We start from the raw sequence: 26,078 nt of genomic DNA on the forward strand, positions 1-26,078 counted from the left end.
GCCAAAGGTGATGGGGTTGATCCTGGTGCTGACGATCAATCTAGACAAGGGGTGGAGGGGCACAATGAAGAGAGTGCTGATAGTAAGACAAGAGAGGCCACACCAGGAAAGAAAAAGCATCAGGAAGGACGAAAGTGAAGGAGAATGAGGAGGGGCGGGGAGGGAGGAAGAGAAACCGCACCCCTCTCCCTCCGTGATCTGTTCCCCAAAGCAGAACAGCCCAGATCTCTGCTCCAAAACATCCTCTTTATTGAGCCAAGAGGGGAAAAACAAAAACAAAAACCCCACCGTTGTAAACAAGTATGTGAAATATACAGGTTAAGTTACTCGTCGTCTTATTAACAAAATAAAGCTCTATCTATATTTACAGTCATAAAAAAAAACAAAAAACAGCTGGTTCCTTGGGCACATCTGGGGCCGATTTACAGAACGGGGGATGATTCCTATTTCCAATGCATTCCTGCCTGTCCAGTCCCCTTCCTCCCCTCCCTTCCCCCTTAGCCCCCCTAACCTGGACCCCAGGGGCTTGTCAAGGACACCACAGGAGGGGCAGGTGTAATAAATAACGGAGAAAGGGACCCTTACAGGGGCTGAGCCCTACCATGGAAAAGCCAGCACCAGCTGGGGCAGATATGCCACCGGGCCTTTGAGGGGATCCTGAGGTTCAGCCTACCCGCACGCACCCGTCCCCTCAGTTCAGTTTTGCCCTGAATCTGGGGACCACTGTTCACTCAGACGCTCTCTGTCTCGCATACAAACGCGCCGCTTTCTGACAGAGCAACCTGTGCTGTGCCTACCTTCGGCTGGACACCAGGGTGACGGGACCCCAAATCACTACAGGGGGTTATGAGAGAACTCTAGAGAAGCTCTCCTTCTCCCAGCATGGCTGACTTGTGCAGCAGTTTAGGAAGGAGACACTTTTCTCAGCCTGGGGATGCCCCCAGTCTGGAAGTTGCTGCACTGACAAAGGAACAAGCAAAACAAACCACAAGAAATTCGAGGTTGCGAGGAACCAAGCCCAGGCCAGGAAAGGGGCCCACGCCCCAGGCCAGAAAGGGAGTGCTGCGTATAGGTGACAACGGTTGAAATAAGGACAGCAGCAGGTGAGAGAAGAAGAAGAAGAAGAAAGAGGGCCAGATCCTCAGCTTGTGTAAATCAGCAGAGGTCCATCAGCTTCAATACAGCTATGCTGATTTAGACCAGCTGGGGCTCTGATGCACAGTTCTTAAGCTGGATACAAGATCGAGCGGCCAAGTCAGGTCAGCCAGTTGTTGCCATGTCTACCCTGGAGATTTAGGGATTCACCCCATTTAACCCAGGCCTGCCTGGGCCTGCCTCCCTCCATAAAGGCAACCAGTTACAGCAAAGTGATCTCGGGCAGCTCTTCTCCAGGGGCCGCGTGTTCCCTATCAAGGCCCCAGGCCGTACGCCTCTAGCAGCCACCAGGTGGGGCGCCAGAGTCCGGAGGTGTGTAAGTAAAGCAGAACCCCCCTCCAATAACACGATCCTGAGGGGGAATCTTTGCCAAGCAGCATTAAAGCCAGATCAGGGAGGGGGCGGAGAAGAGAAGCACCTGCAGAGGACCACCTCCCCTCGCCTCCATCCACAGCACAGGCCAGGGGGACGTCCAGCAGCTCTCGCTGTTAGTGGCCACCTGAGCTGCTGGGGCTCTTCCCTCCCACTGCAGCCTGGGCCATGCTAGGGAAGGGACTCTGCAGGTGACAGGATCCCAGCTGTCAGAATGGACCTCGCCTTCCTGCCAGCCAGGACTAACTCCCTGCCTGTGGGCTGCTGGCTTGTTTTGGATGCCATTTCAGCTCCTGCCACCAGGGAGAGCCAGGGTCCCATGCTGGGACCTGGTTTCCAGCCCTGAGGCATAGCCTGTATCATACCTCCAGCCAGGAGGATTTGCTTGGGGAGGTGAAGAGAACACAGCTGGCATGCTCCGTTGCGACAGTGGCTGGCAAAGTGTGTCGGCTCAGACGGATTTGCAAAGCTGTAGGAGACCCGCAAGAGCGGCACAGGCCCTCCGGTAGCCAATGGGGTTCACCTGCGGGAGCCGCAGGGGAATCCCAACCCGAGGGTCCCAGTCTGCTACAAGCACCGTTAGCCAATGCCGTGCCGCTGGGACAGGCTGGGGCTCCGTGCCTGTCCCATGCCGGGAGCTGAGCCCTCTGCAGCAGAATGCCCTGCCATGCCACTGCAAAGAAACGGGCAGCAGCTTTATTTACAAACTGGGCCAGAGCTGTCAGGAGGATAAAAGGCTCCTCGGAGACCTCGGCTCTTACTCATGCTAGTCAAGAGCTAAAAATGGCTCCATGGGAATTTACTGGCAGGGTTCAGAGAGCAAGGGGGGGGGGGAACGAGAGAAAGAAAGGCCCGAGCAAAGGAGCGGGGGGCGAGGGCGGGGTGGGCTGGCACACAGACTGAATGAGGAACAAGTGTTCCACCCAGACATTTGCTTTGGAGAAATGAAAAGGCCCCAGAGAGCCTGGCTGAATGGTGGCAACTGTGTTGTTCCTGTTGCAGCTGGCAGGGCCCCGAACAGGTGAGGATTCTCCTCAGCTGGCTGCACAACAGGGCCGGGATGGGGGGAAGACAATGGACAAAGGTCTTCCCAGCCGCTGGGGTCTTTCCTTATTTAACCCTCGCAGAGCCAGGGCTGCCCAGAGGCAAATGCATTTGTAACGCTGGGGGCAGGTTAAGTTTTCCAGCCCTCTTCCCCCATCCCCACGCGTCCTGTTAGCTTAACGGCAAGAGAGTCTCGGGAGGCGTTTCCCCTATGGGCTGTTTGTAGCTCACTTGGGACCCTCCACCAACTGCTCTGAGCCCCATGCTCCAAGCGGGCCTGGATCTGCAGCCCTAGAGAGAGGGCTCCCATGAAGTGGGTTTGTTCCTTAGCCAGCAGGGAGCCAGGAGGAGGTAGCACCCGTCCCCAATGCAGTGGGGGACTCCGGATGGACCTTGGTGCCTAAGGATAAGAGGGAGTGGAGGGAAGCCCACCCCTACCTGCATCTCCTCTGTGCGGGGATTTCTCCCCCACAGGCCTGGCTCTCCGCGCACAACATGGCTCAGCCAAGGGGAGCTGGGCTCCTCCACATCCAACTAACCCCGCAGCACCTCACCCGGAAGCCCGTCTTTAAACTTCCTGCTGCTCATGCTGGCGAGAGGCCTGCCCGGCAGGGAGCCATTAACCCATGCCCCTGCAACCTCCGGAGGGAGAAAGCTGGATTCCACAGGGGCAGTTTCTGGATCCGCTGTGCAGTAGCTCCCCACGTTCACAGCTCCGCCATCCTAGAGCTGCATCCCCTCCCGCTTTAGCTAGCTTTTACACAGCCTTGGGATTGCTCTGCCCCCATGCTGAGGGGCCAGGCACCTCCCTCCTCTGTGCCACAAGGAAATATCCAGATGTCAGCTCATGCCAAGCACCCTCCCCGTTGCTGCTTGGGTAAATGCATTATACAGCAGAGCTGGAACCTCTTCCTTCTGGGCGGGCGAATGAGCCAAGGCTCCCCCCAGGCTGTGCGCGTTGGCATGCACACTTCCCGTTGTCCCCCGCACACCACTATATACATCCAGCACAGCCCTGCATGCCAGGCCATTCGGGGGGCAAGGGCGGCCCAGCTGCAAAGAGCTCTGCACGCAGAGGGGTTCGCAAGCGACTCCCTGAATCTAGTCACTTCCTAGATCAGGGAGCCATGCTGTGATGGCAGTTCTCCCCAAGCCCCCATTCCCATCTCCTCCCCACTCAGTCAGGTCTTCAGTTCCAGTCCCAGGCGGGGGAACACTGCAAAATCTGCTGCTGCTCCCCGCTTCACACACGCGCACCCCGCCCCGCCCCGGCTCTCTGCTCAGTCTGTGAGCACCACCAGTTCCCCGTCGCTCTTGTCCTCGCCCTCGGAGTCCTCGCCCTCGCTGTACCGGTACATCTCGCCATCCACCACCGAGTGCCCGTCCTCCCCGCCGTCACCCTCTTGCGACTTGAGGCTGCGTGTGTTGACAATGACCGGCATGTTGGGGTCCATGCTGCGGGGCAGGCAGTGCTCCACCAGCGGTGGCACCAGCTGCATGCTCACCGGCCTCTGGTACAGGACATCTGATGAAGAGGCTTGCATCTGACTACCCTGGGGCCTGCAAAGCAGGAGATCACAGTCACCGTCCCTGGGCATTAGAGCTGGTTGGGAAAGGGGCTCCCACCCTCCCTTGGAAAATTCCAATGAAAATGAGGGGGAAAAAAAAAAAAGGCATGTTGAAATTTTCTCCTGAAAATTAGAGTTTTCAGTGGAAAACCCCAAACCAGAAATATTTTGGCCAAACACAAATATTTCAATTAGGAAAGGCTGCCGTGGTGTCTCATGGGAGTTGTAGTTCTGGGGTCTCATGACCCCATTTTCTTCTATAGGTTCGGCTCCCTGTTTGGACAACACCTGCCATGATGCACCCTGGTCTCTCCTCATGGTGAAAGGAGGCAGTTGAATCATGGGAGATGTATTCCAGCTGAGGAGCCCAGCTCATGGGGGAAACTGAACTACATCTCCCATGAGGCACCCCAGTGGCATTTTTGAACCAAAATGCGTCAGTTTTCAAGACGAAAAATCCAAAATTTTCCTCGGAAAGCAGAAACTTTTCATAAAAAATGTCATGCAATTGAAAACTCTTATTTTCCATTAAAAACAGTTTTGAGGGGAAATTATTGACGAGCCTTACTGGGGATTCTCTCTTCCTTCTGGTCTTTCTGGCCCACAGCCCCTTTGCAGTATTGAATTAACCACCTTTCTCTCGGCTACTGTATACATGGATAGATACAGCGCAATAAACTGGCTAGCATGTCTGTGCACCACTACACCTTACTAGATGGGCTCAGCTGTGTGTCATAGAACCCGCAACTGCTAACAGCTAATGGAGAGTCTCCTTTCCAACCAGAAGTGGTGCTTCTAGGGCATCAGGATGTGGGGTTTCATCCTCACTACACCCAAAATAAGTTCTTAGTGGCCAAGGTATGTAACACAACGACTACTGGGAGATCCTAGGGTTCCCCATTGCCCTGGACATATACTGACACTGCTAATCATGTCCTGCTGATCTAACCTGCACTGCGATTTCAACAGGATGCAGTATTGCTCTTCACTTCCTGTCTAAACTTCTGTGCAGCACTGTTATGCCCTGTGTTCCACCCCAGCATTGTTTGCAATTCAGCAGCTGGCAGCTACAGACAAAGGCACTTTTTCAGGGCAGTGGGGGGGAAGGGGAAATGCAGGTATACGGGGACCAAAAGAGATGGAGCCTCACGCTATCAAGTAGCCCTGCCTGGTGTCTTGCCGTCTGTTCCTCATCAGCGCCTTGTACTCGCCCACGCGCAGCCGCTTCCCCTCCACAATGCAGGTGCGCTTTGGCCGCGGCTTGTATTTGTAGTCGGGATACTTCTCCAGGTGCTGCCGGCTCAGCCGCGCCTGCTCCTCATAATAGGGCTGCTTCTCTTGGTTCGTCATCGATTTCCACCGGGATCCTGGGAAGAGAGAATGCAAGGTAGAGAGATTCACTGAGCTGTTATGTTTGCCTTTTGAAACTCCTCACCATCCGTGGCCATCACTGGGGACAAAACCCAGGTCCTCCTCCAATGCCTCTAACATTTGAGCTGGAAGAATAACCATGTCAGCTGGTAGCAGTAGTAGGCTGTTATCCACTCAAGTTACCTGCCACTTGATGCAGCACAGATTTTGCAGCACATTCTGTTACACCTTTAAAGCCCTCTCTCCTGAAGCTGAACAGGCTGGATGGAGGGAGGAAGGCATTAGATAAGGACTCTCACAATCTTCCCCAAACTCCCAGAGTGGCAACAGAAGCAGCGGGGATATTTTCTTCTTTCCACCTCTGGGCCTGAGCAACAACAAAGTGCCTCACCAGATAAGTGATTCTCCAGGAGTGCTCCCAATGCTTCACAAACATTAATGAAGCCCCCCAATCCTCTTCAAAGGTAGGTCCATATTCCCAATTTTACATATGGGGAAACTGAGCCACAGAGCTTCGGGAAAGCGATTTGCCCAAGGCTGCACAGTGAGTCTGTGTCAGAGCTTGGAAAAGAATCCAGGAGCCACAATGCTTTAGCCTGCCACAGTATCAGTCCTTTCCTTCAAAACACCATGGCTAGTGGTCCAAACAGTAGTCTGGGAGCAAGACAGCCCAGGGTTCTATTCCCAAATCCTTCTAGAGCCTTAGGCAAGTCATAATTTTCCACTGCCTCAGTTTCTGCATCTGTAAAATGGATGCACACAGCACTTCCCATCTGTGAGGTGCCTAGCACACTGCTAGCTCTGTAAAATTAACAGTCTATAATAAAGCATCTCTGTTTGCCTGGGAAGTTCCGAGTTTAGATAACCAACCAAATTAAATAAATAAATCCTTCTTTGGAGAAGGCTGCCATTAGGGTTAAGGCACTGTATGGAGACTCAGGAGATGGGGGTTCAATTCCTGGCTCTGCAACAGCTTCCACCTGTGACCTTGGGCACATCACTTAGGTCTTGTCTACATGGGAAAGTTTTGCTGGTTATACCAGTATACTGTGGTTATATCAGTCTAACTCCCAAGTGGACACTTAAGAGTGGGTTTTTCCATTTAGCTTAAACCCATTCCTAACTAGCTTCAGTTAAACCAAAATAAGAGAGTCCACACGGGACTTTGCACCGGTGTAACTGAACCAATTTAAATTAAACCAATGCAATTTCCCCATGTAGACAAGGCCTCAGTCTAGGAGCTACTGTGCTAACAATCAAATAGACGTTATGGAGGCAGGGGAAGAAACTGTTATTTGCATACAACGACATCTGAAAAAAAGAGGAGCCACTCAACTCAAGTGACTTGTGCAGGACATTGTCTTTGATTGGCAGGTGCTGAGAGGTATGCCAAGCCGCAGCAAGACAATGCAGTCACAGGGGACACAGGATATCAAGGGCACAGAGGAATGTAGGGCTATTCCACGGAGCCTGCTCCCATTTAAATGTGATTATCCAGGCCATTGTTAACAGCCAGTCCACCTGTCGTGAAAGAGAATGCCTCCCCCCGCCCTTCCCTGCCGCTGACCTTTCTGCGTCACCTCTCGTCCTGGACTTTTCATTCTTTTTCCCTCACAAAAGGTATGGCAAGCAGGTGCTGCAGCTAAAATAGACAGTCCTGCCATGTGACTCGAATTCCCCGGGCTCGCTGACCTTTGTTGTCATCCCTGCCAAGGTCCAGAGCAGGCGGGGAAAACAGGGGAGCGGTGCACAGAATGCAGGCCGGACAGAAAGGGAAGGTCACACTCAACCAGCAAGCCTGGGGAAGGGGCAGGAGAGAAACACCTTACTTTTGTCACGGGAACGGGGCCTGCTCCCCAGAAAATAACGGGGGCCTTTGGATCAGGCCTCAGGGTAAAAGTAGGTCAGTTCAGATACAAGACAGACCCCTGCTCAGAGCTAGACAAAGTCAAACCTTACATCTGATGGCCCTTCTCTCGCCCTCCCCTTTGTCCCAGATGCTTTCATGTCCATCGTGCCACGGATGCTGTGAATACACAGACATGCACAGCTAGCCCGCACAGGAGCTTAGATCTCACCTGCTGCACCGCGACCAAGTTTAAAGAATACGGTCAGCGTAGGGGGTCCCATGCTCCTGGCAAAGTACAGTCTCAGACTCATCCTTTCTCTCCTGCCTTTTACATTACACCCAGCTCTCCCTACTCCCAGAACTGCCAGGGATTGGGGGAGTGGAAACTCTCCCTTCTAGTACAGCCATATGAACCTCACACTGCCCTGGAAGACTACTGTGTGTCCAGTTTAACCGATCCACAGCTGCAAGGCAGCGAAAACCAGCTGAGAGCTAAGCCACTCACAGGAGACAGAACCCAGGTTCTACGGCACACAATCCCAGTCGGTCCCACTTGTTATGTGTGGATGGAGCGACGCACCCACCAGCTGGCAAACACTCAAACCATCTCTACCTCTGCCTCAGCTGTTACATTTCACGTCAAAAAGCAATAGTAAGGTTCAAACACGATGGGTCCGGATCTCTGTTGCCTGGAGAGTTATTTACACAAATGCAAACCGGGGGCTTTCCAATCCAATTCCTTTGTACCGATGTAAATATTGTACATGGCATAGGGAAAGGGAGAATCCAGCATAGATCAGATATGAAATATGCAGGAGAATAAGTGTTTTGGGAGTAGCCCCTAGCTGTGCACACAGCATAGCACTGACGGTCTGTCACGCTGTATATTAGGGTAAAATGCCTGCAAACGCATGTCATGTTTGTTCAGATTACCGACCAACTGCATGGCATGTTTTACTCAAAGATCTCAAAGCACTTAAACCTGACAACACCCCTGTGCAGTAGGGAAATATTATACCAATGTGGAATTGAGGCACAGGGGTGTTAATGGACTTGCCCCAGGTCATACAGCAATTCAGAGCATGAGCTGGAATAGAACCCAGGAGTCGGGACTCCCACTCCTCTGTTCTAGCCAACAGGGCGACACTCCCATAGAAGTATCTTATGCACAGATCGCCAGGACCAGCCATGCCTCCGGAAGATACACACGGACAACCACAGATTGGGCAAGTACCAGCTCCATGCCTCTGGATACAAAAAGACACCCACCACTAGTGTTCTCTACCTCTGCTAAATGTGCAGAAATGAATATAGACTGCCAAAACAAGAACCTCACCAGTTATTTAAAGCTACATAATTACATTAGCAGCCAGCACACCACAACGTGGCTGTTCCTGACACCCTCCAAACGCTGTGGGTTGCCATAAGTAACAGATCAGATCCTAACATAGTGATTCTTCAGAGGGAGAAGCTTTGTTCATTGCAGAGCTGCTAAAAGGAGCAAGAGACCAAATTAAAAGCATGCTCTGAGGGTAACCCACAAACCCCTGCATTGTGCTAATGCGCACTTGTTACTAGCAGTCTGGATGGACTCCTCAGAGACCACACCAGAGTCTTTAAAATAGCAAGCCTACCGAAGCTGGGACAAAGCAATTCGACATGAGACCACGGCGCGGGGTGCATGGTGAGGTGTGTTGGAGGCCTTTGCAGAATGCTATAGTCCAGGGGCATTGATACACGGAGCAGAATAAAGGGTGTGAGGGTCTGACAGACACTCTTGTGATATAAAAATCTATATGAAATATTTACACCCAACACTTAAAATTGTAAAACAAGACACAGTGACAGGAAAAGCTCAGGATTGAACCCTCATGTAGAGAGAGTCATTACAATATTCTAGAAAGGTAAAATCTTATTACTGTCACCTCTTGGTTGGTGCAGGGCTCTGGGAGTCAGGACTCCTGGGTTCTGTTCCCAGCTCTGGGAGGAGAGTGTGGTTCAGAGCAGATCACTGTGCATCAGGACTCCTGGGTTCTATTTCCCAGCTCGGACAGTGTTATGATCTTGGGGAGGTCACTTAGGGGCTAAATGCTGTGAGATCCCATTGTCTTCAGCGGGATCAGATAGCAGCACCCAGCCCCTCTGCAGGTTGGAGAAGTTTTGCCCTTCTGTGGAACAGAGCTAGAAGAATTTACGTCTCACAGGGCAGAGTAAGGCTTAATGCATGTAAAAGCGCTTTCAGATGTTCCGATGAAAAGTGCTGTAACTGCAGAATATTATTTGAATTAAAACTGAAGCGCATAGTGCCAGGTGTAAACACGCCTGCCCTTCACCTCTGGATTTATTTGGGGCGGGGGAGGGGGAGGGTCACACCATGCTTATGCCACAAGTGTGCTGAATTTGGTGGGATCAGACTACGCTCTCATGGACATTTCCCACACGCACGTCACAAAAATTGTCCCTGTTGTCTCAGTCCAGGGGACATTCTGCAGCTTCACAGCAGGGAAATGGCTGGCCAGGGTTCAGGTGCATTGGCAGGGTAGCAGATGTCTGGCTGGCCTGGAAGGAGATGCACTGGCAGAGCGGTCGGGGGACTCAGGACTGGACTGACGGGGTTGGAGCAGATCGGGAATTAGGTACACGGGCAGAGCTGGGTGGGGGAAGTTTGCTTGCACTATTAGTCCATTACTTTCATGAGCCCCATGCCATAGACCACCAGGGAAGAAGCTTCCTTTTACAGCTGCATTTGCACGGCCAGTTCTCTGACCCCTGGCCTCCCATCTGACTTGAGCCAGGATTTGATCTGGGTTCTGGTTTCTAGCCTGCGACACTGAGGATCATCTGAAAGAAGAGTGGGGGAAGGAGGGAACCAGGGTTGATAAAAATCAATGATTTTTTTTTTAAATCTTTTTTTTTTTTAATTTAAATCGGATTTTTTTGATAAAATGCTTTTTGAGGAAAAAATCTATCTAAAGATAGTTTTAATTAAGATACATTATAGCTCAAAGATATCTCATCATGGAATAGGGATTATAAATTCTAATTCTATAGTATGAGACAGTATATTCATGTAATGTGTAAGAAAAGTTTTGTAAATGAGTTCCAGTAGTTCATGGATTAGGGACCCAATCTTACGGGGTTCCAGGGTCTTCCGTACAGAGTATTTAGGTTAATCTTTCTATCTACCCAATGGGACTCAGTGCTCAGTCTAGAAGATACCATCAGAGATGCTTAGTTTTGCACTTCTCAAACTGGATTTGTCTCCAGAGATAACATGCGTGTTAACAGCAAAACGGTTTTAAATTAATTAATTAAATAAATAATATACAGAGGTGAGAAATAACAGACCTCAACCCTATTGTCCCTCTGCAAATTTGTGTACACAGAGCCAACCCCTTACCTCTCTCTACAAGTGCAAAATTTCAAAAAATTCAATGAATAGAAGATTCTTGAGGGCGGAATAGATCTGGACAAGGAGAAGGAGTCTGGAGATAAATGTGAGAAGAGAGGGACAGGCAGTAGAAACAAAAGTGTAACTGTTTGAGCAGCATATTCCAGAAATCTTGAGGTCTTTTTGAGTGTAGCCTTCATTGATTTGAGATCTACCATACCATTCTCTCACTAGAAAGGAAAACTTATAATGGCAGCAGGCCATAAGAGAGACCTAGTTTCGGAATAAGACCCATTCAAGAAATATATGTTTGCTGATGATGTTTTAAAGAAAGTCACACCAGTGAACTGGTGGAAGTCACTTAAGCACTTGGATTCAGAGACTGTTGAAGTGATAATCTCACTTTTAACAGCAGTAGCTTCTTTTGCTGGTGTAGAGAGAATATTTTCTTCCTTTGGACTAATTCATTCCAAAATTGAGAAATCGTTTGGGACCTGAAAAAGCAGGAAAGCTTGTTTTTCTTTTCCAAATTATGAACAAACAGGAAAATGAAGGTGAAGACAACTGAGTTAGCTGTAAAAGCCAATATTTTAAGATTCTCATGTTGACCTGGCTGACATGGTCAATTTAATTTTTTTTTTTTTTAATATTTCTTGTAACTATTTTAGTTAAAAACAATTTTAACAAAAACAAACCTGATTTTAAAAAACTGGAATGTTTAATTAAATTCAAAAATTCATATACTTGTTTTGTTAAAGTATTATATGTTTGCTGTTGAAGAAAAGAATCCAGAATACATAACGTTGTTGTTTTAGTTAAATAAAACAATTTAAAATGTCTGTCTGATGATGTTCTCCTCCTAATACACATGGCAAGAAAATCCTCCAAATATTAATGTTAACCTGGTGAATTGGAGATATTTATGAAATCATTGGGAAGTGAACTATCTGCTTCAATTACCTTTGGTAAATGAAAAAACAAACAAACAAACAAACAATCATTCATTTTCTGATATAGATGTAAAACTAATTTGAAAAGTTTTCAAAATAAATCACGTTAAAAATGTACAGTGTGTACCTTCTAAAAATGAAACCTACATCTGTCTCCGAGTTGTGAAGAATATGTATTAAGGTTAGAACAACCAACAAGAATGCACTTTTATGTAGAAATCCATGATTAAATTGAGCCTTCCTGACTAGTGACTTAAATCAAATCCATCCTGGAGGGAACATTCGGGCTGTGGAACTGAGGTTACAATCCATCAATGAATGGGGCTCGGGGAAAGCCCAGCTGCTATAAGAAATATCCTGGTCTTTCCTTTACCGGGGATCATTGTCAAAGTGAGTTAGCTCCTAGCTGCCCAAACACCTGCCATTCCGATTCCAGCTCGGACACCAGGGAAACAAAAGCCTGCCGCTCTCCATCATGTCCCACCACTGACCTCTCCACCAGGGAAGCTTTCTCCTCTGCACGATTAGCTCATTCCCACAGCTCTAATGTGTCTCCACTAGTCAAATCATACCAGATACCAGTGCATCTCACTGGTGTCTTATCTCCCTCTCACCCCAGCTAAGACATGCTTAGACAAGCTCAGAAAAGATTAGATAAGGATGGACAGATAGCCTTGTCTTTTGAAGATTATCTCCTCACTACCAACCCCTCTTTCCATAGCCAGGAACCACACTGGTTCTTATCCTCAGAGCTCACACGCTAAGCACATTTAGGCCTGGTTGATGGTTGGCATCGAGGGAAAGCACCAAGTGCTGCAGAAAATGGGGCAACATCTGATGCTTTCCCCCAAAAAACAATGCACAGCCCCAGGACCCAATGTGATGCCAAGGGGCACCGTGCTGCTGGAGAGGCTGACTTTGGGGAGAGACGCACAAAAGAGTGGTCCTAGCCACTTGTGGCCAGTGAAGTGATATTCAGCACCAGCCTTTCCTTCCTCCTCTTGGTGCAGAATGGTGTGTTTTTATGGCCCTGCTGCTTTGCTGGGTCAGTGCATCCATGTATCGGTTTGGAGGATCCAGACTCTTGCAACAAGCTGTCCCGGGAGAGAGGAGGGGGCTGCTTCTGTCATTTCATCCTAGCTCAGAGCCCTTTGGCCAGCTGTAGGCTGCATGGCATTAGCAGTAGGCAGTGGCTGATGGTTGCATGGGTCAGCAAAACAGCTCGGCAGATTCCACATCATTGGGAGTAGCCCAGCACGGAAAGCCCACCCCACCCTCGCTTGCCCCCGGGACATTTACCCAGGATCTTGCTGATACTGGAGTTGTGCATGTCCGGGAAGGCCTGCAAAATCTTTCGCCTCTCGTCCTTGGCCCACACCATGAAAGCATTCATGGGCCGCTTTATGTGGTTGTTGTTCCTGGACTCGGGGAAGTGTCGTGAGCCTGTTAGGAGCACAGCAAGGAAGAGCCAGTTAAAAGACAGGGAAAGTGAGGACCAAACACAAGATACAAAACGGTGACCAAGGTGGTAAGAGTCTCCCCTGCAAGGGGGTTTTACACATAAGAATAAGGGGCACTTGATGCTGCACTGGATTCTCACCACAGAGACTGAGGCTCAAATCCTTGAGAGCCTCCATTTTTAGGAGCCCAACTGGACAAATCCTGGGGTTGTGAGTTCTCAGATCCTCTGGAAAAATAAATCTCCTGTCTTTAAGAGCCTGATTTTTCAGGGGTGCTGAGCACTTGCAGCTCCCCTGAACTTTCACTGGAGTCAGCACTTCTGAAAAGCAGGCCCTGGGTGTCTCCTGTCAGGCACTCAGATGCTGGGGCATGCAAAGCTAACGGGCGCTTTGGGGAAGTCTGGCCTAAGGGGACTGGCTGGGTCTTAGCTCAGTCCCTAGTTGACATTTAGCCCCTTTAACCTTTAGGAAAGGCTTAGCATCGACCCCGAGGGGCCTCAGCCGCACTGGGGGAGGGGTCCCTGACTAGAACAGCAGAGGCGGAGGTGAGAGCAACGTGAACAGCCTGTCTGTACTGTGCACGTCTCGTGCCAGGACTTTTAGTCCATCACTGGCATTAGTCAAAGTCAGTCCACGCACAGGCACTTGGCCGCCCCACCTGTGGGGCCAGAGACCCTTGAACGCCTTCCCAAGCCATGGCCCATCCCTTAGGCCACCTTCCCTCCCGCTGGCTCTTTTGGACCAATCAAGAGCCAGGATTTGGCTGTACCTGGCCAGCTGAGGAGAAGGGCAGGGACTGGCTCCTGTCTATCATAAGCCCACCAGGAGCAGCTCCCACACCAGTGGGCACAGGGGCCATGCTGGCGGCGCTAGGGTGCAGCTGTGGTCCGTTGAGTCTCTGTTGGCGTAGAGATCCCTTGGTGCAGACCACCCCCAGAATCAAGGAGCCATAACCCACTCCCTGATGGTCCCCGCCTCAATCTAGCCTTTTCTCAAAGACTTTATGCCACCCTTGTGGATGACATGAAGCTCCACCCACTTCCATGACATCATTGTCTCCATAGTAACTAACGGGCTTTGAGCAAAAGGATCAAAAATTGACTTTTTTTTTTTAAATGAAGGTGAAACCAAGCAAAATAAAGTGGAATTAAGTGAACTACACAATGGTGCAAGATGCCACGTTTCTACTTCCCCTTTCTGAGCCCTCTGGGGGATGGGCCCAGCCACAAGTGGTTAGCGTGGCCTTCCCTGGCTGCCTGCCACCTCTCTTCATGGCTTCCTATGCCTTGGAGCACCACATGTTCATTCTGTATCAACAGCGCCATTTCAATACAAAAAGTGCTAATTTAGCTGTAACACTGACCATCCCCATCAGCTGGGGAGAACAGCAGAGCAGGGCTGCAGGAAATCAACCAAGTGACCACAAATGAAACTCCTACCCATCTCAAATAAGCACTTCCCTTATATTAGGTCTTTGCTATTCTCTTCTGGCTGTTTATTTCAACGTATGTAGCGCAACCCGAAGAGAGACACGGGGCTAGCTAGCCAGGTCAAGAAAGAAGAAGGGGTGGGGGAAGAATGGAAAAGGAAAAAATAAGAGAAGAACAGAAGAAAAGAGAAGGAAAAGTGATGCATTTTCTCCCATTCAGCCCAGCCCCAGGGAATCCCCACTGCAGTGGGTGTCCAAAGTGCTTAGAACCTCTCATGATCAGGCCCAGAGTAAGCCTCACACAGAGAATGTGTCCTTACCATCCACATCGCAGGTTAACATGGACTCGTCCAGTCTGTGCATGCACGTCTCCTCCATCCGCTCCTTCATGGACGAGGAATCCAAGCCCATTTGGTCCTGCAGGCCCGTGGAGAGCAGAAGTTATGGCCAGTTACCAACACAAGTAAGGTCACTGGTGGCAGACTGACCGGCAGTGAACCATCCCCCATGGGAGCATGTCCAGCACTTCCTTGTCTCATGGGCAGGCAATCCAGCCAGCAGCTCTTGACTGGGCAACTGTCAGGCAAGGACTTCAGCCATGTGCACAACACAGGGATGAGTTTCGGACAGGATTGCCTGGGTTCTAGTGTGTGGTACACAGTCCCTGAGATCCACTCCCTGGGTCTCCGGCATACACCACACTCAGCATCGTCTACCTGGGGAGGATGCTCCACTCCCAACCCGCAGTGCCCTTATGGAAAAGGGGGCCTATATGGTATAACAAGAGAGACAACCAACAGCACTCTGCAGACATGCCTGGGAACCTCAATAGGGTTTCATAGGAATGAGGTTCTTTCTCCAGAGGGTGTTTCTCAACCAACCTACGGAATGCTACAGCCTGGAGACAATTCTCCATTCAATTCTTGAAGATAGTATGAAGGAACCTATAGAAAAGGGATTTTCTATTACATCCTATAGGGCTCTTCCCCTAAGCCCCCCCTCCTTTATATCCATTCACACCCTCCCCCTGGTCACTCTGCGCTGAGCTGTCTCCTCTCAGATCTCCCCCTTCTACCAGGGACCAGCCTCTTGGCACTGCCAGTCCCAATGTCACTCACCTTCCGGTAGGGGTTATTCAGAGAGCTCTCAGTCACCCCGCTATGGCAGTGCAGGAGTTGCCGTGCATCCTGGAGTGCTTTAGTGATGGCGTCCCCCTCTCCCAGAAATCCTGAGGATGAACACCCAGCGCAGAACACGTCACAGCCAGCACCTTGTCCTTGCATAGGCCCCGTACACCCAAGAACGAATGGGGTTACTCCCAGCCATCGGAGCCATGAATCTAGCTAAGAGACATCTAGAGCCTCTAGTTTCTCATTGCCGACACATTCCCTATTAGCATCGAGCAAGGGAAGCAGAGGGTTCAAATCAGAAAGCTTGGTCTCCCACTATTCCATCCGCACCACCCAGGACTCCAGCTACTCCACCCAGGGAGCCCTCCAGCCTGGGTGCTTCTTCCCAGTAGGTGGTTTTCTTCTTCCTCTGGGCGTGGAGCACATTTCTTCTTCCACCCTGGATCTCTCTTTGGGTGGGTGGGGTTTGAGAAGGCTGCCTAGAGACCCTTCCATCTCCCAGCATCAGTACAGACAACTCGGTTTCTCCCAGAGAGAGTCGCCCATCTTGCTTTCCCCAGAACTGCCCTGAACATCAGAGCAGGCAAGTCCCTGAACAATGGACCAGCTCCCCTGGTCTAGGGAGAGATTCTCTCCCCGTGGGGAGGAGGGAGATGGAGAACCACTAGGATCCCGCGAGCGTGTTTCCTCTGTAAGGAACACACCCGCATGACAGAGCAGGCTGGGGATGAAGGCAAGGGATGCCCAGCAGAGAGCACGTCTGAGGGTACCTACCCAGAGGCAGACTGGGAGGGCTGGACTGAAGGTCTCTCGTGACCCCGTGGTTAGGAGTGAGGGACCGGCAGCTGCTCATCTTCAAGCTGGGTGAGCTGGAGGCACTGGAGAGCTCAGAGCTTTTGGGTTTGGCCGTTAGGTTCAGTGGCTGTGAAGACTCCTGGGTGGAGGGGAGGAGACAGGGAGAAGGGAAGAGTGAGGCACGTCCCTGGGTCATGCTGGGTCCCCAGGAGGACGGCAGATTCAGGACAGTACCTGCATCTGGAGGTGGCCTGAGCCGGCGGGTCTCTTCAGTGTCGGAGGGGGAGGGCTGTGCAGCAACTGCATGGGGTACTCCACTGCAGAGAGGACAGCGAGAGGGAAGTTGGCCAATGAGGTCACAACAGGTACTTCGCACGCAGCCTGCTACCAGAAGCAAAGGGCAGGTGGGATCTACTTAGGCCTTGTCTGGGCCTGGAACCGGCCCCGATTTCCAGCCCAGCACCGTGGCACTGCACGAGAGATTTGCATGGGGGGAGCTAACCCCTGCTAGAAACCAGCCTGCCAGCGGGGCTAGTTCAAAGTGCAGACCCACGGGATAGCAAGGATTCAAGTATATTACGATTATTTCTATTACGGTCGCACCTAGAGGTCCCAACTGACCTAGAGAGGGGAAAGGCAGCAGCAGTGCGAGTTCCACACTCTGCATGCCACTACCCTGCCCAAGTGGCACCACAGAGCGCCAGCAGCGAGGTGGTCGGACCAGCTAATCCAGCAGCCAGTCCGCGCTCAGCTGTCGGCTTGCACAGCACCAAGGACGCTGCAGCCAGATTCAGTGACAACAGGAAAGCCGGCTCGCACCGCCTGGGCTTTCAGGAGTGGTTTCACTCCCACCCGGATGGCCAGCCAGAGATGGGCCAAGGTGACCTCAGTCAGATCACCAGAAACCTGCCAGGGAAAGCAATTTGCCTCCCTACCACCAGCCAAAAAAAGTCACGGTTTATCTCCCCCACCACCCCACCCCATCTCAGCTTCTTAGACAACTTTCCCTGGCTCTCCCTGAGCTTCCAAACCCCGAGTTCGCAGCCCGAGGAATGGCAGGAAAGGGAGAGTGTCCTGATTATGTAGAGGGTATTTCTGAGGGGAGTCCACGCTCCCACCCAGACCTCTTCCCCCACCCTTTGAAAGCCACCTCTCCCCCTTTCTGCTCACCGCAGTCGCTTTCCCTGCCCTGATCCCCATAATACTGTACCCCCTCTGCCTTCCTTACCTGGCTTGCAAGGGATGGGCTGGATGGGAAGTGCTAGCTGGGAGTCTGAGGTCACAGGGAGAGGCTGGTGGCTGGGAGGAAAGGCTGGAATCATCACATAGGGCATATTGACCTGCTGGAGAGAGAGACACCAAATCACCTTTGCGGGACAGGGCAGCTGGGCCGCGGGGGGCTAATCCCCACTCGCAATGGTAAAGGAGTTTCCCGTGCAGGCAGGAGCCGAGGTCGTGGGGTGAAGAGGAGGGGGCGCATTAGCGCTTCGAAGGGGGACCAGAGTACGGACTGCGCAAGGGGGGCAGGGCGGGAAAGCTCCCCCTTACCTGGATCTGTTGCTGCAGCAGGTTAATCTTGTGCTGCTGCTGAATGAGCTGCTGCTGCTGCTTGGCAATCTGTCGGGGGGGGAAACAGCAATGATACGGCAGCTGGAAAATGCCGGCTAACCGAGCCTTCCAAGGGCCATTAGCCTGGGCTCGCCTCCGAGGGGCTACGGGAGGGGTGCAACGCACCGAGGCCTAGCAAAACAAGCCACAAACACAACTGGTCTGCGGAGATGCCAAGGACATAAGGGCAATGGAGGGCTCGGCGTCTCTGACGGGCAGATTCACGAGAGGATACACCCAGGACTGCCAGCATCCCACTGGTTAGAATGTGTCCCCCATCCCCATGTGGTGATCCCCAGAGGTGGGGTAAAGCTACAGCTGCCAGCGAGGGGCCTCTTAACTCAAGGCGTAACGGTGCTGAACTGGCTGCCTGGATGCTCTCATTTGGGTAGCTTAAGTCAAGCAGGTTTAAACTAAGCTAAACCGCACTGCTCTTCAACTGCACTGAGAGGGTCCGCACAGGTATTCCCACTGGTTTAACTCAATTGGGGTACGTCAGTGTGTAGACAAGGCCTTGGGCCTTTAGCTCAAGCTGAGGCACCCCAGGTCTAGATCTGAAGGAACCACTGATGACCAAGATGGTGGTCACGATCCTTCCATGGTGAAAGAGAAACATCCCCACTGCCACCCCAGCAAGCTCTCCGTCCTGACTGATAGATTCAGCCTGCCTCGCTACCCCAGAAGCCCTGTATCACCTGAACAAGGCAACCATCAGCCAAATCCAGGAGCAAGCTGTTTGGTACCTAGGGTTAGCCTCAAAAATTGTCCCCTACCTTCCACCCGGGAAGACTCCCTGGGCCAAGATGATCCCAGCTTGAAAGGACAGAATTATGACAATGTTTTTTTTTAAATCATGAGAAAACAAAAAAAGGAGCCTTAAGTCATTTAAAAGCTATATTTGAACTTCCCTCTGGAGGAAATAAAAGAGACACAACAGCTGGGATAAAGGAAGGATTAGTCACCCCATTTACAGATGGGGAAACCGAGGCACAGAGAGATGCAGTGACCCACGTGAGGTCATGCAAAGAGACCGTGGCAAAGCCAGGAATTGAAGCCAAATCTCCTGAGTCCCAGCCCAGTGACTTGCCCACAAAACTGTCCGTCCTGGCACATGTCCCAAGTTTCCACCTGAAATTTGCTTTTATCTAATTTCAAAAAACATGAAACACTGCAGCTTAATCCCCTGGAATGGATCAAGCGCCACAGCCCTGACACTAACTGTTACACGAGCCCCTGGGTGCTTCATTTAGCCTTAATTTGGAAAAAGTCAAAACGTTTCCTCATTTTGTAAACAGTTCAATTGTCGGTTTGGAAACGACTTTCCATTCCCGAATTTCTTTAAGTTTATTAAAAAAAAACAATTTCATTTTGAAAGCTTTAAAATGGTCACAATGGAAACAAAACACGTAGCGTGTCCCGACGCAATCCCCGGCCCCCCGCCCCCCTCTCCGGAATTGCCAAAATCTGATGTTCACTTGGCTTTATATTTTATTCCCTGCTCGGTCCTGGTGCTCCAGCCAATTCTGAAGTGCAGCTCAGGGGGAGCCAAGACTGTGGGAAGCCCTACCAATGTGGGCTACCTGCCCTGGTTCTGAAACTAACCCCTTGAGATGGGAGACAGGGCATGGGAAATAGATACCCCAGAGCACTGGCCAAATACCTGCTCCTGTTGCTGCCGAGCCAGCTCCATCTGCTGCTGCTGCTTCTCAAACAGCATGGCTGCCATGTTCTTCTGCTCCGAATGGGCCGTCAGCAGCTGGTCCCGCAAGGTGGAGAGCTGGTTGATCATGACAAGCAACTGCAGCTCCTTCTCCGCTAAGCTCTCCTGGGTTCCTGGGCCAAGCAAGTAACCAAACAGAGGAGGGTGGGTAAACAAGGGCTGGCTGGCTGAACAGACGATACCCCAATTATTCTACACAGTTTAGGGTACGTCTACACTGGTGTCAGAGGTGTGAGCACATGTAGACATACTTGAGCTAGCTGTGAGCTGGCTACCTTGGGTACCTGGGGAGCACCAGATGTATAGCCCCACCCAGGACCCTGGGTAGATACTTGAGTGGCTAGCCCACGCTGTCACGGCTTCACTACGACTGTCATTCCAGCGAGCTAGATCAAAGCTCGCTGGGGTCAATACATGCTGCAGTCACACCTCTAACTGCGGCACAGACATACCCTTAGAGCAGCCGCTCTCAAACTGTGGGTCGGGACCCCAAAGTGGGTCATGACCCCATTTTAATGGGGTCGCCAGGGCTGGCGTTAGACTTGCTGGGGCCAGGGCCAAAGCCCGGGGCCAAAGCCTGAGCCCCACCACCTGGGGCCGAAGCCCAAGTGCTTCAGCTCTGGGTTGTGGGGCTCAGGTTACAGGCCCCCTGCCTGGGGCTGAAGCCTTGGGCTTGGGTTTTGGCTTTGCGCGTGCGCACACACACACCCCCCCTCCCCCCGTCAGGGCGGGCTTGGGCTTTGACCCCCCCTCTCCTGCGGTCATGTAATTTTTGTTGTCAGAATGGGGTTGCGGTACAATGAAGTTTGAGAACCTTGCCTTAGAGCCAGCAGAGAGCTTAGCTGGGACTTGGCCACAAATTCTCTAGATACTTTATTGAAGGGGTTGCATTGTATTTCATCCCTTTAGCATGCACTCCAGTGAGTCACATATTCGAGTTCAGACCAGATGAATATTCACTAGGACTGGTCAGAACTTTTCAACAAAATTCCGATGAAAATTGTTACTGATATTTCCAGTTTTGACCAAAACCAAAAAGTGGGGGAGGGAGGATGTAGGCAAAACTTGCCCCCCATTCACACCCCCTTTCCAACCTGCTGTAACATTCATACACACAAGACAAAGGAGAAAAAGGGCAGGGGGCAGATGGGAAGTTAAGGGCCCAGGAGGGCATGGTAGTTACTGTACTGCTCACCTTTCACCTCTTTGGATTCCATGGTGTTTCTACCCAGAAGCCTTTCTGTCCAGTCACTGGAGAGTAACTTCTCAATGGTTGGCATAACTGTCACCACAGGAGTGTACAGGGTGAGGAGAGAGAGAGGGAGAAGCAGGAGAAAATTTTAGTCATGGCCACTGATTGTCATCACTGTCTATGAGTAGGACCGTGAAATCTGATCTTTTATGTATTTTTATCCTACTATACAGATTTCACAGCGGAGACCAGCATTTCTCAAACTGGGAGTCACAACCCAAAGGGGGCTGCAGGAGGGGGGTGTCGCAAGGTTATTGGGGGAAGGGGGGGCATAGTATTTCCATCCTTACTTCTGTGCTGCCTTCAGAGCTGGGTGGCCAGAGAGCGGCAGCTGCTGGCTAGGTGCCCAGATCTGAAGGGAGCGCCATGCCAGCAGCAGCACAGAAGTAAGGGTGGCAATACCATAACCCCCCCACAATAAACCTGTGACACCAGCCCCCCCCCCACACGCACACACACACTTTTGGGTCAGGACCCCTACAGTTACACCACCATGAAATTTCAGATTTAAATCTCTGAAATCATGAAATTTAAGATTTTTTAAATCCTATGACCATAACATTGACCAAAATGGACTGTGAATTTGACAGGGCCCTATCTATGAGGCTACACTGCTTATCACCAGTTCAGGATCTTGTTCAAAGTATGTTTATTTTTATACCGGAGGCCTCTTTCAAAACTTTAGAAAAATAAAAGATACCCCCAAAATATAGGACCAGGATAAAGCTGTCCGTAGATCAGGGGGATTTCAATGGAGACAGATGATCAGAAACCCTTCTTACCCTCTTTCAAGTTTCTGTTGAAATCTAACTTTTCCTGGCTGCTGACGGCAGGCTCAAATGCAGACCTCCTGGAATCTAACGCATTGCTCACAGGAGACCGGGATTCCTGCAATGTACAAAAAGTGACTCCCAATTTCCCACCTATCACCACAAACCTCCAAAGGGATAAGTTTCATAGGTTCTAAGGACAGACTGGACCACCGCAAACATCTAATCTCCTATGTAACACAGGCCAGAGCACCAGACTCAGTAGCTCCTGTGATGGGATGAAGCAGGGAGGAGAGAAAATACACTAAAGGGTATAAAATACCATCCTGAGCTCCGCTTTCCAAGAAATATCCCTGCGCACTCCTGACATAGACCCTCTCAGAGGCTCTCAAAGCACTTTACAAAGAAGCAGTTTCACAACCTTTCGAAAAAGGCAGGATGCTTACAGATGGAGAAACCACGGGAGAGGTTAAGCAACTTACCCACAGTCTCTAGGGAAGGGCCTGACATAATGGCATGGAAGGACTCCCATTGTCCTTAATGGGCTATTGAACAGGTCCTGGGAGAGTAGGAGGGGTAGGAACAGAGCCTAGGAGTGCTGGCTGGCATCTCCAAGGAGAAGTCAATGGGTATTGGGTGCCTAACTTCTCTGGGCTCCTTTGAAAAGCCCAGCCTGCCTCTGAGCTCTGACCACTAGACAGCACTTCTCAACTGGAGACTCCTTAATCCTGACCGACACCAGCCCCATGAGCCTCTAATGCACTGAAGGTGACTTATTCTTTTCACGCTGCAAACACTTGTTTGCAATCGTTTTCAATTATTTATTTAGACTGCTATGCCTCGCTGCAAATGCGACCGCCTCTGGGAAGGCAGGAATTGAAAGCAGCAGGGTCTGAGGCTATGCAAGCGGGAGTGGCTCAGCACCCAAGAGCAATTAAAAAGGGAAAATTAAAGCATAGCCACAGGTTTCCCCAGCGGACCCGGAGCAGCTTCTAAGGCAGCACATCTGTTCTGGGGCTGCTGGCTCTGTTCTGAAGGCCGTTGTTCAAATCCCAAGACTGACTCGATAATATCAGGAATGGGAAGAAAGCCTGGGGGAGCCTCAAACTTCAGCTTTATTTCCTATGGATAAGGATTAAATGCAGGCAGTGGACAGGGTAACAACCATTTTCTCTTACCTACAGACCACATTGCTGCACGGCTGTGGGGTCTAGGTTGCAATGTGGCATTACTCTCTCAAGTCTAGGAGGACAAGTTGGCTTCTGTCTCCAACTACTGGCAGGAAAGGGTAACCTCATAGTGCCAGACAGCGCAGAAAGGCGGGAAGAAAGATGGTTTAGTGGTTAGGGTACTAGCCAGGAACTCAGGAGACTGTCACACCTCTGACATACCCTTAGTATGCTTGAAGACTTGGTAGGCCAAAGGAGCTTGGTTACCAGAGTGATAAGTGCATTAGAGATTCCTGGGTTAGACAGATGAATTCAATAGCCAGACCTGGGGTCAGCAGGTGCAACTGCATTCAAGGCACAGACATATACCACAAGGAATCCTATTGACTTCATAAATCAGCACCAAATTTGCCTCTATGCAACTGTACCTGCTTACAACAGGTTGGGATTGGGCCCTGTGAGTTGGGTGGGAAAGGGGAGAGCCCGCGTCTGTAGGCAATGAGGAAAGAAGGGACCCAGGAGACTTAGCCCAACCTGTGGAAGAGTCCGGGGCTCAGCACTCTCTCTCAGTGACAGCGGCACTCCGTGCAAATCGCTGGAGTGGGGATCGGAGCTGGTGGGTCCTCCTTGGGGGGACTCATGGCAGCTGTCTGTCTTCTCTTCCGTCTTGATGGTGCAGTTCACCATGTTCCCAGCTCCATCGAGTTCCAGGTGGGGAGAAACAGGGTTCCTCATGGACATCCTAGGGGAGGAGAGAGAGGTCAGCATGGTGACAGGGCCAGAGTGGTTGTGCTTGCCATTCAGCAACGGTACCGAAGTTCTGGACACAGAACTGCTAGGAGCATGTTTCAAGAGGGAACAGTCCAGGAATAAACCAGTCAGTGCCTCCTTCCTCCCAGCCTGCACATTCCAAGAGCTTAGGTCTCTGCACTGTTTAAATGCACATTCAGCACTGTTGGCAGGAAGCTTGTCCCCACAGAGGGACATCTATGCAATGGTGTAACAGCTATTACTCCTTCCCTCTGGCTCCTAACAGACCGCACTACATCACCCTTTTGCTCCCAATTCCTCCAACAGCCCTGCAGCACAGTCACCCCCCTGGAGCAAGTACGGGAACCCACTGGATTCACTCCATCTGGCTGGTTTGCTGTGCCACCAGGAGTGGGACAATGGTCTTGAGTTTTGCTGCCGTTTGCAGACCCCATTATTTGTAGTTTCCTTAATGTTCCCTGCTGAGGATACTGGCTCCAGAGACCAGAAGCTCCCAGGAGAACAAACCCAACCACCCTCCTGCGTGTGATGCCATGCGGTGATGTTGGTCTAGTAAAAACCAAAACGCATAGAGGCATGGGATTTGGGGCCAAAACAAGCGCGTGAACTCCTGAAGAAACGACTGTACTTTGTATTTACCTAGCCGCTTTCCGGAAAGGATCCTGCACCACTTTATGAAGTCTCACAACCCTCCAGAGCACAAGTGAGAAGAACAGCGGTACCCATTGCATAGATGAGCAATCTGAGGTGCAACAAGTCATCGACAAAGCTGGAAACAGAGCCCGGGAGCTCTGGCTCCTATTCAGTATTGGTCAGAGGACAGGATACAAGGAGTCAGGAGACCCAGGTTCTGCACCCAAGCTCTGCCACTGAGCTGCCCACAGTTATATAGAAAGTCGCTTTCCCCCCAGCTGTACCTGAGAATGCTTCAACATGCTCTACGAAGATTAACTCATTACCTTCCACACGCACACCCCCAGGAAGAAGACAATTGTTCTTACCCCCACATTCCAGATGAGGCCTGGACAGGTCAAGGGCCCAACTTTTCAAAAGATGCTGGGTGCCCATAACTCCAGTGGAAGTCAATGGGAGCTGCAGGGGCTCAGCTCCTTTGAAGAACTGGGCCCAAGGTGACATGCCTAAGGATATGTTGAACCTGCAGGAGACTTGAGGAACTCCTTGCTCATGGTATTGTGGCCAGACAAGCCAGACATCTACAGAAGGGGCTCCCAACTACCCTAGACGGCAGCACCAAGAAAAGTCTCCAAAACGCCAAAGTCAGACATGTTTCCTGTTGAAAAGGGAAGGTAAAATACCAGTCCCACTCAAGTCAATCGCAAAGCTCTCACTGACTTCAACAAGGCCAGGATTTCAACCAGATTAATTAGAAGAAGCTTCTTTTACCACAAAAGTCTCTCTCCCTCCCTCTCTGAGGAGTCCCCAGACCAGGGTCCCTCGAACCCACCCAGTCTCCTGTCTTTGCCACTAGCCAGTGCCAGCTGCTTCAAAGTAAGGTTTAAGAGCAGCCCGCCCAATAAGAAAGTTTCTTCCTAACTTCCATCAGCTGAAGTTTGGCTGGAGCCAGGCTAACTCCCCCGCCCCCCTTCGTCCAAGTTTACTATAAAAGGTCAGATTCTCCAGAGGAACACTTGGCAAGCAGGACGCCAGGAGAACCCTGTGCAGGTGGCTCTGCTCAGGGGACCAGGAAGCAGAAATAACCACTAAACGTTACAACGGATTTAAAAAAAAAAAAAAAAAAAAATCAAAGTGAGTCAAGGCAAAAGGGGAACCCGTGCCTGGGAAGTGCCTGCAATTTAAAGGGAGATAAAAAAAGCATCCATGTTATTTGCAAACCCATTTGCACTGTAGCAGCTGCTTGTGGTGCCACAGAGTCAAGGCTTCCAGGTGAATATACGACAATCCAGGATATAGACCACGGCTCGTCTCACGAGCCAGGTACAAGCCCCGTGCTCACTGGTTCTACCGAGGCAAAGTCCCAGAAAGGACTAGACATGTCTATGGGGAAAGAGATGATCTACAACTGCTCTAGCAGGGATTTGCCTAATAAGAGCCACCAGCCCTGATGCCCCAGAGCATGAATTAGTCAGCAGTAGGGGACCAGGAAAAAAATTACCCCTTCCCTCACCACTCCCTCCAGAGGGAAATAATGAAAATATAGGGGCATTAAGGAGGGGATTTACACTCTCCCTGACATTGGCCACTGTTGGAGACAGGATCCCAGGCTAGACAGATCACTGGGTCTTGTGCCATGGC

General features: G+C 50.9%; 1 protein-coding gene across 5 annotated transcripts in view; it reads right to left on the reverse strand.

Annotated features, from left to right (window-relative positions):
• Positions 1-232: 232 nt before the first annotated feature.
• The window catches only part of SOX13 (SRY-box transcription factor 13), a 90,563-nt gene continuing 64,717 nt past the window's right edge, over positions 233-26,078 (reverse strand). For 2 of the 5 annotated variants that reach the window (XM_084611281.1, XM_084611282.1), the window contains 13 exons: positions 23,568-23,775; positions 21,877-21,982; positions 21,038-21,124; positions 19,783-19,955; positions 18,063-18,254; positions 17,743-17,857; positions 16,749-16,831; positions 16,494-16,653; positions 15,708-15,817; positions 14,910-15,006; positions 13,000-13,143; positions 5,290-5,506; positions 233-4,131 (listed from right to left, as the gene is read on the reverse strand). In XM_084611281.1, coding sequence (XP_084467407.1) covers positions 3,852-4,131; positions 5,290-5,506; positions 13,000-13,143; positions 14,910-15,006; positions 15,708-15,817; positions 16,494-16,653; positions 16,749-16,831; positions 17,743-17,857; positions 18,063-18,254; positions 19,783-19,955; positions 21,038-21,124; positions 21,877-21,982; positions 23,568-23,774 — 1,971 coding nt within the window. In that variant the 5' untranslated portion in view covers position 23,775 and the 3' untranslated portion in view covers positions 233-3,851. The remainder of the gene's footprint in view (positions 4,132-5,289; positions 5,507-12,999; positions 13,144-14,909; positions 15,007-15,707; positions 15,818-16,493; positions 16,654-16,748; positions 16,832-17,742; positions 17,858-18,062; positions 18,255-19,782; positions 19,956-21,037; positions 21,125-21,876; positions 21,983-23,567; positions 23,776-26,078) is intronic. The other 3 variants (XM_084611285.1, XM_084611284.1, XM_084611283.1) reach the window with 3 other exon arrangements.

The sequence above is a fragment of the Lepidochelys olivacea genome (genome assembly GCF_965140295.1).
Source record: "Lepidochelys olivacea isolate rLepOli2 genome assembly, chromosome: 21".
Lineage (NCBI taxonomy): Eukaryota > Metazoa > Chordata > Testudines > Cheloniidae > Lepidochelys > Lepidochelys olivacea.